Source organism: Trichechus manatus, unplaced genomic scaffold (assembly GCF_000243295.1).
Source record: "Trichechus manatus latirostris isolate Lorelei unplaced genomic scaffold, TriManLat1.0 scaffold00161, whole genome shotgun sequence".
Lineage (NCBI taxonomy): Eukaryota > Metazoa > Chordata > Mammalia > Sirenia > Trichechidae > Trichechus > Trichechus manatus.
Genome location: NW_004444097.1, coordinates 3,432,641 through 3,450,527, shown reverse-complemented (window position 1 = coordinate 3,450,527; position 17,887 = coordinate 3,432,641). Strand labels below are relative to the sequence as shown.

The 17,887-nt window shown below is 41.0% G+C and overlaps 1 protein-coding gene across 2 annotated transcripts in view; it reads right to left on the bottom strand.

Moving 5' to 3' along the window:
- SLC12A1 (solute carrier family 12 member 1) overlaps positions 1-17,887 on the bottom strand; it is a 95,727-nt gene that overhangs the window by 15,095 nt on the left and 62,745 nt on the right. For both annotated transcript variants that reach the window (XM_004386293.1, XM_004386294.1), the window contains exons 20-21: positions 16,411-16,493; positions 1,023-1,166 (exon numbers count right to left, since the gene is read on the bottom strand). In XM_004386293.1, coding sequence (XP_004386350.1) covers positions 1,023-1,166; positions 16,411-16,493 — 227 coding nt within the window. The remainder of the gene's footprint in view (positions 1-1,022; positions 1,167-16,410; positions 16,494-17,887) is intronic.

Genomic DNA, 17,887 nt, shown 5'->3' with positions numbered 1-17,887 from the left:
CCCCCGCATTAAACTCAAACCTGCAGTGTTTCTGGAAAGAAAGCAATTTTTAAAGAATCAGATGTTTGAATCAACCTTATAAAACTTATACAAATACACAAGTAAAGCTCTCCCATCCTTTGGTCCTCGTCCCGAGGATGTACACCGGACATTCACAGATATGTGTCACTCAGCTGAAATCTACAGTGATTCGCAACAGTGAAGTTCCAACTCCAGCATTCTGGTCTGTGGTAATGACACTTTTTTGAAAATTGGGGTTCTAGCTGGATCCCCCATTTACCTGTCGTAGTCAACATTCGGAGCCCTGGGGCCGCAGTGGTTAAGAGCTCGGCTGCTAGGTCGGCAGATCAAATCTACCAGCCACTCTTTGGAAACCCTGTGGGGCAGCTCTTCTCTGTCCTATAGGGTCGCTACGAGTGGGAATCGACTCGACAGCAATGGGTTTGAATTTTTGTTTTTGAAGTCAACATTTAGTCCCCTGAAATGTCTGATGGGGACGGGATTAAGCAGTTTGGATATTGGCTCGTAAATTTTTACCCCCTTTTGCTCTTAAATAAGAAATTTCTTATTTTATGGCACTCAATTTACTTAAGCACCGTATGACTAAAAGCAAAACTCTTATTTTATAATACAGGTTTACAGTAAGACAGTAAAGTCAAAATACTTAATGATGCTGCTTAAGGACAACAAACAGCCTCTATCTTCTACCCATCCTACCTTCTCAAAAGAAACGTCTTTCAGTCCCTCGCTCCACTCGATGCTCCCAACATCTTGTATGTTAACTTTGTGTGTGTGGTTTTGAAAATATACACACCAAAACATTCACCAACACGACTTCCACATTTACACTTCAATGAGATTGTATACGTTTTTCATATCGTGCCCCTATTCTCGCTATCCTTTTCCAAAACATCCCATCACCGTTAACGTAAACTCACTGACTTGTTGGCTTTTGACGTCTAAAGACGCCCAAGGACTTGCTCATGCCGTAATCTTTCTTGTAAAAATTTAAAAGCACTTACCTTTCTTAGGGGCTGGTTTAGTAATGTTCAACCTGCCAGCTTTTTTAAACAGGCCCCGGATGCGTCCGCTTCCTTCTTCACTTTCATTGTCCTTGATAGTGGCTTCCACTGCCAGTCTGTCCTGTTCTAATTTCTCTAATTCTTCTGAGAAGCAGAAAAAAAATCACTTACTTACCTCAAGTAACAAAGGTTCCAGGAACAATCTTATAAAATGTTTTAATATTAAAAATAGTGTTTATATGTGCAATAAGATGATTACAAATGATATGATTTTTGTAAAGGATTATGAAAAAGTAATGTATTTCAGTAAATTATACTCAGAAGGTAACAAGTAGCTATAGAAAAATAGCTCCGTGTGTTAAGAAAATACGTGAAATCACTAGGTCTTTATTTGTGAGGATAAGGGAGGTATTTAATGTCATCTTTATTCACTGTCAGCAAAAACCAAAAACGAACAAAAAGCAGATTACTGTACGTAAGATCTTGTACACTGTAAGCCACTGATTTACTGACATAATCTACTGGGTCCGCTATTTCACAACTGGAAGTGACAAAATTATAGAAGTGCACTGGGTGTGTATTAGGCACTCAACAAGGCCTGCTGAATCAAAACATAAAACCAGAGAGCAGGAATTAAAGAAAGATAACCAAACCGTGTGATAAACTCTATGGGTTCCAAATACGAATTACAGAGAAAAATATCCACCAACAATTCCTTCTGATAAGCAGCCAAGTGGGTCTGGAGTGGGTGACCAAACCCAAAGAAATAAGTGCTGAAGTTTCTGTGTGTCTGTCAGGGTTCAGCTTGTTACAAGGGGTCTCATAACACTGGCCTCTGGAACGAGAGTAGCTGAGCAAGATTTCCTGTCCAGGAAAGCTGGTAATGGGAAACCCAAGGTCAAGAGGGTGAGAGTGTTAACATGTCATGGGGTCGGCAACTAATGTCACAGAACAATATGTGTGTTATTTAATGAGAAATTAATTTGCTCTGTAAACCTTCAACTAAAATAGAATTAAAAAAAAAAAAAAAGAATTAGGAAAAAAGCTCCAAAAACTGTGAGAAAATAAATTTGTTTGTTAAAGCCAAAAAAGAAAAAGAAAAAGATTTCCTGTCCAGGTTAGGCCCTCTCTCCAAGTTTTTCTGTTGCTTCTGGCTGCCTCTTATCTTTCCTGGATTCTGATGGTGACAAAAAATTCCTAACTGCTATGGAATGCAGTGAATCCCTCTCTGAACTCAACCCACATTAAACCAAAAACCACACCCATTTCCATTGAATTGATTCTGACTCATGGAGACCCCATGTGTTACAGACTAGAAATGCTCCATTAGGTTTCCTTGGCTGTAATCTTTATGGAAGCAGATCACCAGGTCTTTCTTTTGTGGTACCGCTGAGTGGGTTCGTGCAAACTGCCAACATATTGGTTAGTAGTCGAGGGCAAACCATTTGTACCACTCAGGAACCTTCCAACCCACGTTGGACGCAGGGCTAATAAGACTTAAAAATGAGTCATGTGACTGCACCAAGCTGATGGGCCTTCTTGCCTCCACTGGGCAAGGTGGCATTCTTGTTAGACTCCATCACCTTTGGCTCCTGAGAACAGAGCCTTAGAAAGTGAGCAGTTGCGAGGAAGAGAGTAGAAAATTAGATTCAGTGATACAAAACACTGGTAAGACTTTTGTGAATGTCAACCCTTGGAACCTGTTGCCTTATCTATCTGTGAAGCAAGGCTACACAAACTCTAGATATATCAATTATGTACTAACTAAATCTGCCAGGACAGTCGCATCCCTAGACCGTGTTGCTATCCAGCTACACAGAATTGTCTGGCCCCTTTCCGGGTCTTAGCAATTAATCTTTTGCCAGTGGCATGAGATTTAAGGTCAGATCACCCACGTGATTTCCCCAAAGCGTCAAAGATGCTCAAGACCAGCAGCTGTAGAAAATCTGAGCCATTAGACTGGCGGTAGTAAAGCTCAGGCATGAGTGGCTCACCACTGACTCTGGAAAGGTGAACACAGCTGCATCGCACGCAGGTCGTCACCGATGCGAGCTCTGCTGCTGGCTTTATGTGACGTGAGGCAAGTCATCTACTTTTTCGAAGCCTCAAATTTCCTATCTGTGAAATGGAAAATTGTAACCCTCCCCCTTTTCCACCTTCCTAGCTTTGGAAAGAGAACAAACAATAGTTTCGGCTGAGCGCTTTGCAGCTCTTTAAAGAACAAAACAAATGCTTCTGCGGGTAGTGTATTTATGCAACTCTGGAAATGGGCTGTGTTGTGCCAAGCAAAGTGAATACTTTGAGAATCCTGGGAGTTATTTAGCAGTCATTATTGACTGCACACTCTGAATGCCAGGGACTATGCTGCATTTTATCCCTTCGCAAACAAATAATAGTTACTATTATTATCCTCATCTTGTTAATGAAGAAACTGAGGCTCAGCGAGGTTAAGTAACTTGTCTGATGTCACCCAGCAGGTGTTGTTAGCTGCTGTCGAGTTGCCCTCGACTCATGGCCACCCCATACACAATGGGATTGAACCATTGTGATCCGTAGGGTTTTCATTGACTGATTTTTTTGAAAGTGGATCACCAGGCCTTTCTTCCTACTCTTAGTCGAGAAGCTTTGCTGAAACCTGGTTAGCATTATAGCAACATACGAGCCTTCACTGACAGATGGGTAGTAGCTGCGCATGAGGTGCGTTGGCTGGGAAATGAAGCCGGGCCTCTTGCATGGAAGGCGAGAATTCTGCCACTGAACCACAACCACCTCCTGCTCAGCAAGGAACAGGGTACAAGTGCAAAGAGGTCTGCTTGACTCCAAATCCTGTATGCTTCCTACTATGAAGACCTTCTTCTTTTGGCTTATTACTATTATTTTGGAGTGGCTTCATTAACCTCCAGCTCTTCATCTTCAAATGAACCTAAACAGTCTCAGGCACATGGTGTAATGCTAAGTTAATCCCCCCAAATATGGCCACCAAAACATGTAGTTTTAAAGGGAAGACCCTAAAGATACGAGTATGTGGGGGGTGGGCTGCCGCTGAGCAGCCACTAGAGTTTGTCTTCAATGCCCCCTGCTCTTATCCACCCTCCTAGGGTATTGCAGGCAGCCAGCTGTGGGGTAATCTGCTCTTTGCAGTCACCTAGAAGCAATTTGGGGGCAACTGTAGGAACTGCCCTGGGGAGGAGATTCTTTCTCTTTTCTTTTTTTGGCAGACTCTGGCATGCCCTGTGATTAGCCACTAATTACTATGCTCTGTATCCTCTAGTTTGGACAGAGGAGGCAAAATATAACCCTTCTTTGTAATAGTCAGCTGGTTGAGCAAACCAGGAGCTGCTCCCACAATCTGCATGAAGGTACGTACACAGCCCATCCACAGCCAAGGAACCTGCAAAATCCCAGGCCTGAGAGACAAAACCAGGTCTTGCTTGAATGATTCAGATTCAGCAGTTCCCTCAAAAATAAGAGAGATATAGGCTGTCAGAGACTCTATTCCAAATCTGCTTGCTTTATACCTTGGCTTTTCAGATCCAGAGTGATGTAATCACCACTTGTACAGGGATTTTGCAAGTTCTTATTAGAGTTAATTCTTAATTATTCACTTTGTAGGTGTTCTAAGGCCTCCTTCTGTGCGCTCCCTCCTTCCCTCATTTCAGCGCTAAGCAGAAGTCATGTTTTGAGTAGCTGTTCTTAATTATCTATCCGGCGTACTGCTTGCCACTGTTTGCATGGGAAATCAACAGCAGACTTTGTCAAAACATTTCTTTCAACAGGAGTGCTAGCCAGCTGACTTAAAAAAGTGTACCCTTAATGGTTCTGCAATTTCACTGCCAGGAATATACCCAAAGAACAGAAAATAGGTCCTCAAACAAGTATATGCACACACAGGTTCATAGCAGCACTATTTCTACAATAGCTGTTATAGATTGAATTGTGTCTCCCAAAAATGTGTGCCAACTTGGCTAGGCCATGATTCCCAGTGTTGTGTGGTTGTCATTTTGTGATCTGATAATCCTACGTGTTGTAAATCCTAACCCGTATGATGTTAATGAGGCAGGATTAGAGGCCATTATGTTAATGAGGCAGGACATAATCTATAGGATTAGATTGTATTTTGAGTCAATCTCTTTTGGGATATAAAAGAGAGAAGCAAGCAGAAGGGAAAGGGACCACATTACCACCAAACAAGAAGAGCCAGAAGTGGAGTGTGTCCTTTGGACCCAGGGTCTCTGCACTGAGAAGCTCCTAGACCAGAGAAAGATTGATGACAAGGACCTTCCCCCAGAGCCGACAGAGAGAGAAAGCCTTCTCTTGAAGCCACTCCCCTGAATTTGGACTTCTAGCCTTCTAAAATGTGAGAGAATACATTTCTGTTTGTTAAAGACTTAGTTATCTAAATGCTGCTATAACAGAAATACCACTTGTCTAAGACAATAGCCAAAAGATGGAAACAACCCAGATGTCCATCAACAAATGAATGGATAAACAAGTCCTGGCATAGCCACACAATGGAATATTATTCAGCCACAAAGGGAATAAAGTACTAATAGATGCTGCAACACAGTTGAACCCCCAAAACATTATGCTACATGAAAGAAGCCAGACACAAAAGGTCACATATTGTATGAGTCCATTTATATGACACATCCAGAATAGATAAATCTATAGAGTTAGAATGCATTAGTGGTTGCCAGGGGCTGGAGGAAGGAGGAAATGGGGAGTGACTGCTTAACGGGTGAAGGGTTTTACTTTGAAGTGATAGAGATGTTTTGGAATGAGATAGAGGTGGTGGTTACACCCAGTGCCTGTGAATTGTTTACTTTAATATGGCTAATTTTTGTTACGTGGATTTCATCTCAATAAATTATTTTTTTTTTAAAGTGTACCATTAGCCACAAGGGGAACAAGGCAAGGAAGTGTGGGTGTATAGGCATAGACTGATTTCCAATAGGCTGACAATAGAAATTATTCATCCCATCCCTGCTATGACCACCACTACCCACGACTACATAGTATCTCATTGGATCCCGACATCAATGCTGGATGCAGGAAGATCTTGTATTGCTCTCCCTATTTTACCAATAAGGAAACTTGGGCTGGGGAAGTTCAAGTGATTTTCCCAAGGTTGTAGCTAGTGATCCAAGTGTTCTGCTTTCAATTCCTCTTTATCGTCCTTCTTCAGCAATATGCCCTGACTGCCGGAATCTACCTGTTAAAGGAATACCCAGTCTGCACTTTTTCAAGAAACCATTCTGAAATCCCTCAATTGAAATTAATCTCTTCTACATTTCCACAACACTCTGCTTACACCTTCAGTAAATTCCAGTAACTATAAATGTCTGATGCGGAGCAGAGTTTTTAGATATATGTCCATTTTATTGCCACCAGCCTACAAATTCCCAGAGGGCAGGCCTCATGTCATATTTCATTATGGCCATTTAAGTGTTTACTTTGTGCTAAGTTTAATGCCAAACATTTTGCAGCCATCATATCTTTTAATCCAAAAGGACAAATCTGTGAGGTAGATGTGAAATTATTCACTCCTGACAATGTGAAAAGTGAAACACGGAGAGGATAAGTAATTTAACCAAGGTCACACAGCCAAAAAGTACCAAAGGTCAGATTTGAACCCAGGTCTGTCTGATTCCAAAGCAGATACTTGACTTCATATACTTTCACCCACATTCTTAGTCATACCACCCCTCCCTGCTAGTGCCTGGCACAGCATTTGTACATAATATACACTCAAGAATAGTTTGTTGAAATAAATAAAAGAACAGGTCAATTTTGTTCCATACGGTTCAATACTTTTGAAAGTATTCTCTTTACAAAGGATGAAAGCCAAGCGAAGGTTGTCAGGGATGGGGGGAGGGAGAAGTGTGTGTGTGGAGAGGTAGGTATAGCAGACAATGTTTGAAAGAAGTGAAGTTAATGTCGAGCGCATGCAAAGTTATGAAAAGTGGGGCTAAGAAGTACTGGTGGTACAGACCAGGCTACAGTAGGTAGAAAGTAGGACAAGTGGGATTAATCAGAAGAGTGAGAGGCCAGTGGGGAAGAAGGGTCCTTATCCTAGAAAGGGCCACCACCTGGGCTAAAAACAAACAAAAAACCCAAACCCATTGCCGTGGAGTTGCCTACGACTCCTGGCGACCTCATGTGTTACAGAGTTGAAGTGCTCCATAGAGTTTTCTCGGCTGTAATCTTTCATAAGCAGATCACCTGGCCTTTCTTCCTCTAGGTGGGTTTGCACTACCAACCTTTAGGCCACCCAGGGAACTTTTCATAGTGCTAGACCACAGGAAATTGAAATCTTCCATGTTAGATGATTTCATAGCATATCATGGTTGATAAAGCCACGTTGCCGGAGAGAGCAAGAGTGAAGAGCCAAGAGTAGGATCAAGAGCATAAAAGCCTCCTCTTCTCTCTTCCCAAGATTTTAAGAGAATCCAAGAGGTACCAACAGTGGAAGAGAAAATCAGATCTGTAGGTTCTATCAGTTGAAGGGGGTTTCTAACACATTTCTTCATCTCTAACCCCCAAACAATTCCCATAGTGAGAACAAAGAGCGAATCCTGGGCCACATCTTCATGGAAATGCCAAAACCTTCTGAATAGTAGTTACTATATTTTCAAGTGCTTTATAAATTGGTTCTGTGGTAATCAGTTGGAGGGACTATATCTTGAAATTCAATTTGGTTGAGATTGTTTTCAACGTTCTATTCCCAGTCTCTTTTCTAAAGGTGTCTTTTAGAAATAGGCAGGAGACCAGACTTACAGAGACTGGAGGAACCCCTTAGACTATGGCTTCTGGATGCTCTGCTAACCCAGAACTGACACCATTCCTGAAGCCTACTTTTCAGACAAAGATTAGACAGGCCTTAAAACAAAAATAACACACATGAAGAAAGTGTTTCTTAGTTCAATTAAGTATATGAGATCAAACGGGCACCTCCTGTCCAAAAGCAGGATGAGAAGGCAGGAAGGGTCAGGCACTGGACAAATGGACAAAGGGAATCCAAAGTGGAAGGAGGAGCGTGTTGTCACATCATGAGGATTGAAACCAATGTCACAAAACTATATGTGTATTAATTTTTGAAGAACAAATTAACTTGAGCTGTAACATTTCACCTAAAGCACAATAAAAACAAAAAGAAATAGGCAGGAGTCTACAAATGACAATTGGCCTTGACTCTCAAGGATAGAGAGCAGTAAATTATCTGACAACAGAAGGGAAAGCAGGGAAACCCACTGAGGAATTGAATGCCCTCCCATTTCACAGCATCCCTTCTCTTTATTAATTATTAAATTATGATTCTTTCCTTGGTCAATCAACTCAAAGCTGTAACTGCTCATACGAATCAACGCGCTCTGCCCCAGGTGAAGCCTAGTTGAATTGAAGGCAGGAAGCAATCCTGCAGTGGTTGCCTTCCAATCAAGTAATTATTTACTACACTGCCATCTGTCTTTATTTTGCTGAGCTACTCCATCAGACGCAGCAGTAACCCCATACTCTGAGATGCTCATAAATTGTGCAGTATGTACACAGAATACATGACCACAATATATTGCAAATCACATTGCATCACTTTATTTCCTACCAGTATAATTTGGACTCTTGGTTGTAGTTGGCAAACTTGCTAAATATCCCTGGGAAGTGAACAATATGCAATACAGCATTTTTTTTGTGTGTTGTTGGGCAATAAATTAATTTATTAAGAGAAACTATCAGCCATCAGTACGAATGAGTTGCTGCAGTGTGTAATTTACAACGTTATGAGCATTGATCTTATTTACGTAAAAAGTTATTCTCCTCACCTAAGCCTGTGACAGAGTTTAGAAATAATAGTCATTAGCTGGTAAATTACCTATAAAACTGACTTCTATTCACTGCTTTGTTAACTACGGTAGATGGGCACTCTGATTTGCCAATATTTCCTTTGAATTATAATCTGTGATGACACTGTGGCCCCTGTGTTGGAAAAGCTATGAAGATGATCATTAACATAGTATAACGCAATACTTAAGATTTATCAGGCTCTTATTAAGCCCCATCTTACAGTGTAATATAATGAAACACAGGCTTCTGTCTTCCAATTCAAAGTCTCATACAAGGTTTTTGTCATCGATTACATAAACCTCAAAACAGTGCATGGAAATGTAGCATACAGTTAATTTCTATCATTATGCTGTTGTCTTTTTTTCCCCTACATGTTCTTCGTGTATTTGTGTAAACTTTTTTTTTTGTTTGTTTGTTTACCCTAGATATTTGGTACTTATAATTATTTTATTAGCATGTCACTGTATTTTCCCTTTCTTGTCTAAGAAGCAGAAATATTTCAAACATCAAAGTTGATTTAAATAGGCTATGTCTCCTAGGAAATTAAAAGGGGATGCAGTTCACTGTCAGGATTCTTTCAGAAATACTACAGAATTTGGTTGCTGTATTGCTTTGCAGAACTAAACTGATAGTGCATTTCGGCAGATGGAGTAACGATGGGCAGGGGCAATATTTTTCAGCCACATCACATCTTTCAGCTTGAAGAGATTAACATAACATACAAAGCAAATGTGTAATCTAAATACAAATTGCATTTTGTAGTCTCAGTTTTTAGATGGAAAAATACTACAGCAAAAAGGCTGAAAACTTAAAGTAAACCTAGAAAGCTGGCAGCGGAACAGTCTCTTAATATTTGCATCTTGTAATGGCCTTCAAAGTGGCAATCTACCAGAGATAGGCAGCACCTACACTGGGCGTTTTAAGGAATACATGGAAATAGCTTTGTCCCATTCCCATATCTCAGATTTCACCACTGCCAGCATTATGTAATTCATTGCCCTGTCTAGTTCTCTTTTTAAAGAAGGTAGAATAGTAGGTTCTGGCTCCAAGAGATACAGGTTTGAAAAACTAATCATTAACTTTATATTGAAAGGAAAGAGGTCTTGGATAAGTAAAGCAGTATTAAAGAAGAAGAACAAAATAGGAGGCCTCGTACTCCCTGACCTTGGAACCTACTCTACAGCTATGGTAGTCAAAACAGTCTGGTACTGGTACAATTGCAGACACATTGACCAATGGAACAGAATGGAGAACCCAGATGTAAATCCATCCACCTACGGCCACCTGATCTTTGACAAAGGCCCAAAGTCCGTTAAATGGGGCAAAGACAGTCTTTTTAACAAATGGTGCTGGCAAAACTGGATGTCCATCTGTAAAAAAATGAAACAGGACCCATACCTCACACCATACACAAAAACTAGTTCAAAATGAATCAAAGACCTAAATATAAAACCACAAACTATAAAGATCATGGAAGAAAAAAACAGGGTCAACATTAGGGGCCCTAATATAGGGCATAAACAGCATACAAACCATAATTAACAATACACAAACACCAGAAAATGGGCTAGATAAATGGGATCATCTAAAAATGAAACACTTACGCTCATCAAAAGACTTCACCAAAGGAGTAAAAAGAGAACCTACAAACAGAGGGAAAATAATTCGCTATGACAAATCCGACAAAGGTCTAATCTCTAAAGTCTATAGGAAAATCCAACACCTCTACAATAAAAAGACAAATAATGCAATTAAAAAATGGAAAAAGGATATGAACACACACTTCACCAAAGAAGACATTCATTTGGCTAACAGACACATGAGAAAGTGCTCGCCATCTCTAGCCATTAGAGAAATGCACATCAAAACTACAATGAGATACCATCTTACCCCAACATTACTGGTACGAATCAAAAAAAAAAAAACAGAAAATAACAAATGTTGGAGAGGCTGCAGGGAGATTGGAACTCTTATGCACTAGCTGGCGGGAATGCAAAAGGGTGCAATCATTTTGGAAAAAGATACGGTGCTTCCTTAAAAAAACTAGAAATGGAAATACCATACAATCCAGCAACCCCACTCCTAGGAATATATTCTAGAGAAATAAGAGCCATCACATGAATAGACATATGCACACCCACGTCATTGCAGCATTATTCATAATAGCAAAAAGATGGAAACAACCTAAGTGTCCATCAACAGATGAATGGATAAAGAAACTATGGTACATGCACACAATGGAGTACTACACAATGATAAAGAACAAGGATACATCTGTGAAACATCTCACAGTATGGATGAATCTCGAGGGCATTAGGCTGAGTGAAATAAGTCAATCACAAGAGGACAAATACCGTATGAGACCACTATTAGAAAAACACATGAAAATGTTTCCACACAGAAAGAAACAATCTTTGACAGTAACAAACGAGGGGAGGGTGGGGAGAGAAAATTACTAACTAGATTAGTAGATAAGTAGTAACTTGTGTGAAGGGTAAGACAGTACACAATACTGGGGAAGTCAGCACAATTCAACGAGGGCAAAGTCATAGAAGCTTCACAGACACACCCAAATGCCCTGAGGGAACAGGCCACTGGGCCTAGGGCTGGGGACCGTGGTCTAGGGGGACATCTAGCTCAATTGGCATAACATACTGTATAAAGAAAATGTTCTACATCCGACTGTGGTGAGTAGCATCTGGAATCTTAAAAGCCTTTGAGCGGCCATCTAAGATACATCTACTGGCCCATCCTGGCAGGAGCAAAGGAGAATGAAGAAAATCAAAGACACAAGGAAAAGATAATTGACCACAACTACCACAACTTCCACCAGACTGAGCCCAGAACAACTAGATGGTGCCCGGTTACCACCACCGACTGCTCTGGCAGGGATCACAATAGAGGGTCCTAGACAGAGCAGAAGAAAAATGTAGAACAAAACTCAAATTCACACACACAAAGACCAGGCTTGCTGGTCTGACAGAGACCGCAGAAACCCTGAGAGTATGGCCCCCAGACACCCTTTTAATTCAGTACTGAAGTCACTTCTGAGGTTCACCCTTCAGCCAAAGATTAGACAGGTCCATAGGGCCAACAATTACACACGTGAGGAAAATACATTGTATACGAGACGAATGGGCACACCAACGCAAAAGCGAAGATGAGAAGGCAGAAAAGGACAGGAAAACTGGATGAATGGAAACAGGGAACCCGGGGTGGAGGAGGGGAGAGTGTTGACACATTGCGGGGTTGGCAACCAATGTCACGAAATAGTTCGTGTGTTAACTGTTTAATGAGAAACTAATTTGCTCTGTAAACTTTCACCTAAAGCACAAAACCAAACAATAACCAAAGAGAAATAGGTTTGAATTCCAGCTCTACCAATTACTAACTAGCTTGCAAGTCTTGGGTAAACCTCAGTTTTGTCAGCTGTAAAATGGGGATAATAATGGTCTTTCCTCATAGGGTAGTTGGGAAGAAAAATGGTATATTGTACGTGAACATGAAGCATAATACTTGGCACATAAATGCTCAAGAATGTTAGGTTTTATTATAAATTGATTAAGTTCTACTAGGAGGAAATAAAAAATTAATCATGAATAATGAGTGGGAATTAGTTTACCTGATCTGGAGCTGTAAAAGCTACATGAAAGAGAAAAGGGGCCTAGGAAAGGGAAGCTGGAGGCACCAAAGATACCCTTTATGCAACAATTTTGGACAGGGTGGAGTTTACTCCCAGTTTTATTTTTTAAAGCTCTTCATACATAACCATAGAGTATACAAAATCAAATAGGGGCTCTCTGTCCTGTACAAATTCTCGACCTCTAGCTTCTTCTTTTTCTACCTCCTCCAAAATCCACCAGAATGGCTGCATCAAAAAATTAACCTAATTCACTCATATTCCCTCTGTTATGGTGGATACAATCACGAAAGAGCCAAATGGAAGCTGGATCCCCCCCCCTCCCCAGCACCAGCACTCTCCAATCCTTTATACACTTCTTTCTCCTGAATCCCCCCAGTGAAGCACTGATCCCCTTCTTCCCTTACGGGTGGCCAAATGCTGCTGGAGAAAACTGGACAACCATAAGTGTTGTATGCTGATCAGTTGGTTAATTTTCATGTCCCATCATGCCTGTTTTTAACTCTCATTAGTGCCTTCTCATCCTCAATTAAACCATGTCTCTCTTGCTTTTAGAGATAAACCATTGCTCCAAATTCAAAGAGAGAACTTAGACTATTTTGCATGATCTTCCTCAACTGACTACCCTACTCTTACAAATCCATGTATAGCATCACCAATACTCACCTCCTTTGCATCAGTTTTAGAAGATGAAGTGCTTTTCTTCTCTTTCAGGCTAGCCACACCCTTCCCTTGATTACTCCTTGTTCCTCAAGGATCTTACTCTGTGGGCCACCCATTTCTTTGCCTGCATCTTCAGTCTCTCCCACTTGGTCAAGCTCATTTCCTCAGTCTGGAAATATATCTGTGTCTCCCATTCTAAAGTCTATAGGTGTCCTGTAGTAAATCTCAATCTCATTCCTCTCTGTAGGATCCAGACTCCTCAAAGTGGTTGGTGACATTTATATTCTCTGATTCATTGGCTCATATTCTCTCCTCAACCCACTGCAATCTGGATTCTGTCAACACTGCTCTAACAGAAATTGCTCTAAGATTATTTGTGTGATGTCAGTGATCAATTCCAAGGAACATTTCATTTATTACTTTACTGAAATTTTCTGCTGTTATTGACAATGTTGGTTATTGTTCCCATTTTGAGCACTCTGCTCTCATGGTTTCCATGACACCATAGACTCCTGGTTTCCTTACCTTTCTGACAACTCCTTTGCTCCCTCTTCTTTGAGGTCCTTCTCCTGTGCTTTGGACTCACGACTGTATATGTTCTTTAGGTTATTTTGTCAAGTGCCACAGTTTCAATTTTCACTTTAATTATGATGTCTCCTAAATACATATCTCCAACTCAGACTTCTCCTTTAAGACTAAGACTCAATATCTAACCACCTATTGGTCATCTCCAGTAAGATTTCCCACCAGAGTTTTTTTTTTTTTTAATTGAGCCAGGCTTCTCCTTATTAAACCTACTCTTCCTCTTGCATTTCCTATTTCCATTGGTGGTTCTACCATTCATCTAATCAGCCAAACAATCTTTCTTCACTCCTCCCTCTCCCTTATCCCGCACATCCAATCAGCCCCCAAATGCTGCCCTTTGTACCTCCTAAGTACTTCCAAATTCTGTCCTTTTCTCTCCATTCCTACTGAGATAGCCCCAGTTCAGGCTGGCACCTTCTCTTGCTTTGATTATTGTAACAATCTTTTGACTTGTCTCCGTGTTTCCATTCTAGATCTTTTTGAGACCACGCCCAATAGAACTGAAAGAGTATGTGATCTGAAACCCAGATTTGACCACTTTCTCCTGCACTTAAATCCCTTCAGTGGTTCCTCATTGTCTACAGAATATGGTCCAAGCTTTTTAATATGGCAAAAGAGACGATTGTAATCTGGCTCCTCCTTATATCGGCAATCTTGTATTTCGCTATTCTCTGCTTCCTACATTTCATTTCGATGACACTAATCTGCTTTCGGTTGCCCATATACCCCTTTCTCCATGCTTCCATATCTTCAAGCCTTTGTTAATGCTCTCCTCTTTGCCAGGAATGCCATTCCCCACACTCCCACCTCCTTTTTCTCTCCCCTAACATTGCTTAGTGTTACAGTTGAATTATGTCTCCCAAAAAGATATGTTAAAGTCCTAATTCCTAGTACCTTGGAATGTGACCATATTTGGAAATAGGGTCTTTGCAGATATAATTCGTTAAATTAGTATCAGTTCATACTGGAGTATGGTGGCCCTAATCCCGTATGACTGGTGTCCTTATAAAAAGAGAAGAGACACAGACAGACAGATACAGAGGGAAGCTGGCCATATAAAGACAGAGGCAGCAATTGGAGTTATACTGCCACAAACCAAGGAATGCCTGGTTCTACCAGAAATTGGAAAAGACAAAAAAAGATCTTCCGCTAGAGCCATCAGAGAGAGGATGGACCTGCTGAAACCGTGAATTCAGACTTTTGGCCCCCAGAAGTGCGAGAGAATAAATTTCCACGGTTTTCAGCCACCCAGTGTGTGGTAATTTGTTACAGCAGACCTAGGAAATGTAAAAACCTACTTAACCCCTACTTATCCACTAAACGCAATTCAAGGGTAATTTCTGCCAGGAAGCCCTCTTGGAGTTAAGTTCCTCTTCTCTCTTTCCCATAATACCCTACCTGTACCTATTATCACGCTAATGATATATCCATTTTCCTTACCAGGCTCTGAGTACCTTGAAGGTACAGATAGACTCTTTAAGCGTAGTCTGCCCAGCACCTGTTGTTGTTGTTAGGTACCGTTGAGTTGATTTTCAGCTCATAGCAATCCCATGTGACAGAGGAGAACTGCCTCATAGAATTTTCTAGGCTATAATCTTTATGGGAGCAGATTGCCAGTTCTTTTTCCCATGAAGCTGCTGGATGGGTTCGAACCATCCACCTTTCGGCTAGCAGCCTAGCGTTTAACCATTGAGTCACCAGAGCTCCTTTGATACACAGTTGTTGTTGTGTGCCACGGAGTTGATTGCAGCTCATAGAAAGGACAGAGCAGACCTGCCCCATAGGGTTTCCTAGGCTGTAATCTTTATGGGAGCAAATCACCAGGTCTTCTGTGGAGCTGCTAGTGGGTTCAAACTGCCGACCTTTTGGTTAGCAGCTGGGAGTTTAACCACTGCACCACCAGAGCTGACTGATACATAGTAGGCACCCCAAAAAATATCTGTCAGAATAAAGAAATCAACACAGAAATCAATCTCAGTGTTATGTCTTCAGTGGAATTCGCATTTCTTTGGCCCTGTTGTAAAGTTTAGATGAGGACAGAAGTCATGGCTTGGTGTACTAGCCTAGTCTTCAGTGACTTTTTAGATGTGGCCGTTATTTCTACACAGAGAATATGTTTAAATTCTAAGACTAAACAGGTATACCAAACCCTCTGCTGGGAAGAAGCAGAGTCACTAATCTGAATTAACGTTTCTGCCTCCTGCTTAGATTAGTGATTCACAGCATGAGACATTCAGGCTCATTTCCATGTCAGCTACAAACCAGATCCCAGACTCTAAAAAACAAAGTGCAGGTTTTTCTGAGGTAAAAATTAATCTTCATTTTCTGAAACTTCTTGCAAGAATTAATTTGGCAGATTATTTTACCGAAGGTGTTTATTTTCAGTGATGCTGGCTTTGTGTTTTTGTGATAAGAAAAATAATTGATGGCTACCTTGAGTTACTCTACATTTCTGGTTAGCAGGATAGAGGACATTTGTGTTGGTTGTGGGGAAAGCACTGGGGGGCAGGGGGTGCACACGCCAGGGTCAGCACTGGAATGTACGCGCCATTGCTGGGGGTTGTCTGTAGCTCACTGCTGTACGTCCAGCACCTAGAACAATCTCAGCCACAGAGTAGGTGCTCAGTCAGTATTTGTTGGTTGAGTAAAAGAAGTACATACCTTGTACCTGAAGAACCTGAGAGATGTCAAACCCTTGGCTGATTCTGACTATGACCACGCCAATCTCAAAGTCAAACGCATCACTGAAAGTAAAGCAAAATAGTGATTTAAATAACTTTTAATCCCCAATTTCTGAACTAATATGAAACTTGCTTGTAGGATTTTGATATAAAGTTAAACTATGGACATTCACATTTGAGAATGCAGCCAAGAGTTGGTGCCTTTTCTGTTTGTTTGTTCTCTCTTTTATCCCTTTTAAAAATGTATTCTGGGTAAAAGCCAAACCAAAACAAAACCAAATCCAGTCGATTCTGACTTATAGTGATCCCATGTGTTGCAGAGTAAAACTGTGCACCATAGAGTTTTCATGGCCGTGACCCTTTGGAAGCAGATCGCCAGGCCTGTCTTCCAGGGCATCTCTGAGTGGGTTTAAACTGCCAACCTTTTAGATCGTAGTGGGGGGGCTTGACCGTTTGTGCTACTGTATCCTGGGTCAAAAACACAAACAAACCATTTGTCGACGAGTCGATTCCGACTCATATCATGTCGATTCCGACTCATATCGGTCTTATAGGCCAAAGCAGAACGGCCCCATAGGGTTTCCAGGGAGCACTGGTGGTTTTGAACTGTTGACCTTTTTGGTTAACAGCCGTAGCTCTTAACCACTATGCCTCAAGGGCTCCGTATCCTGGGTAACTAAATCATTTGCTCTGTTAATTCTATCAACTTGAATTCTGACTAAGAGATTTTCACATAAAACAATTGACTCTTTTACAAAGTAAACAGAATAATCACTGAAATCTTTAGAACAGAGAGTTTTCAAGCTGCAAAGACCCTTTGGAATTGTAAAACAAGCCTCCTACCTATTGAAGAGGAATCTTTCTACAATACTTATGACATCAAGCTCCTGGCTAAACATCTCTTCGGTTCCTCTCAGGAACTTTCACCATTGACTCTGGGCAGGCCATTTGAGGCAATGCTTTTTCACAGCAACTCTTTGTAGCTGGAAGTGGCTCTTGTGCCTTCTCTACACCCACCCAATGGAATTAGATTATCTAGAAAGGGAAAGAAAGGCTCTCTTTCTTTTATCTCTGTTCCTTTAGAATATGTTTTCTCTAGTCCTAAAGAGGGAACAAAAGCAGTTGATACTTTGAGTTTGTTTAGAATTTTCTCCTCAGGGAGTTCCTTTGTTCAGTCTTCTAAGATGAAACCCAGGCCCCCTTTCCTTTAGGTCACCCTCCGCTAGACGCACTACAGTCTGTGACTGTCCCACCTTATGCAAGCAAGTTTTCAATGGACAAAGTAAACCTGGATTTTCAGATAATGATATAAATAAGGTGAGTGTAATACAAATATCCACTCAAAATTCAAATCACGAATGATCTTCACTTAACAAAACCGATTCCTCCTATCAAAAGTTGGCAGAAAATAAATTCTTGATAAGGAAATCCTTGATTATCCTTGATTACAAAAAATA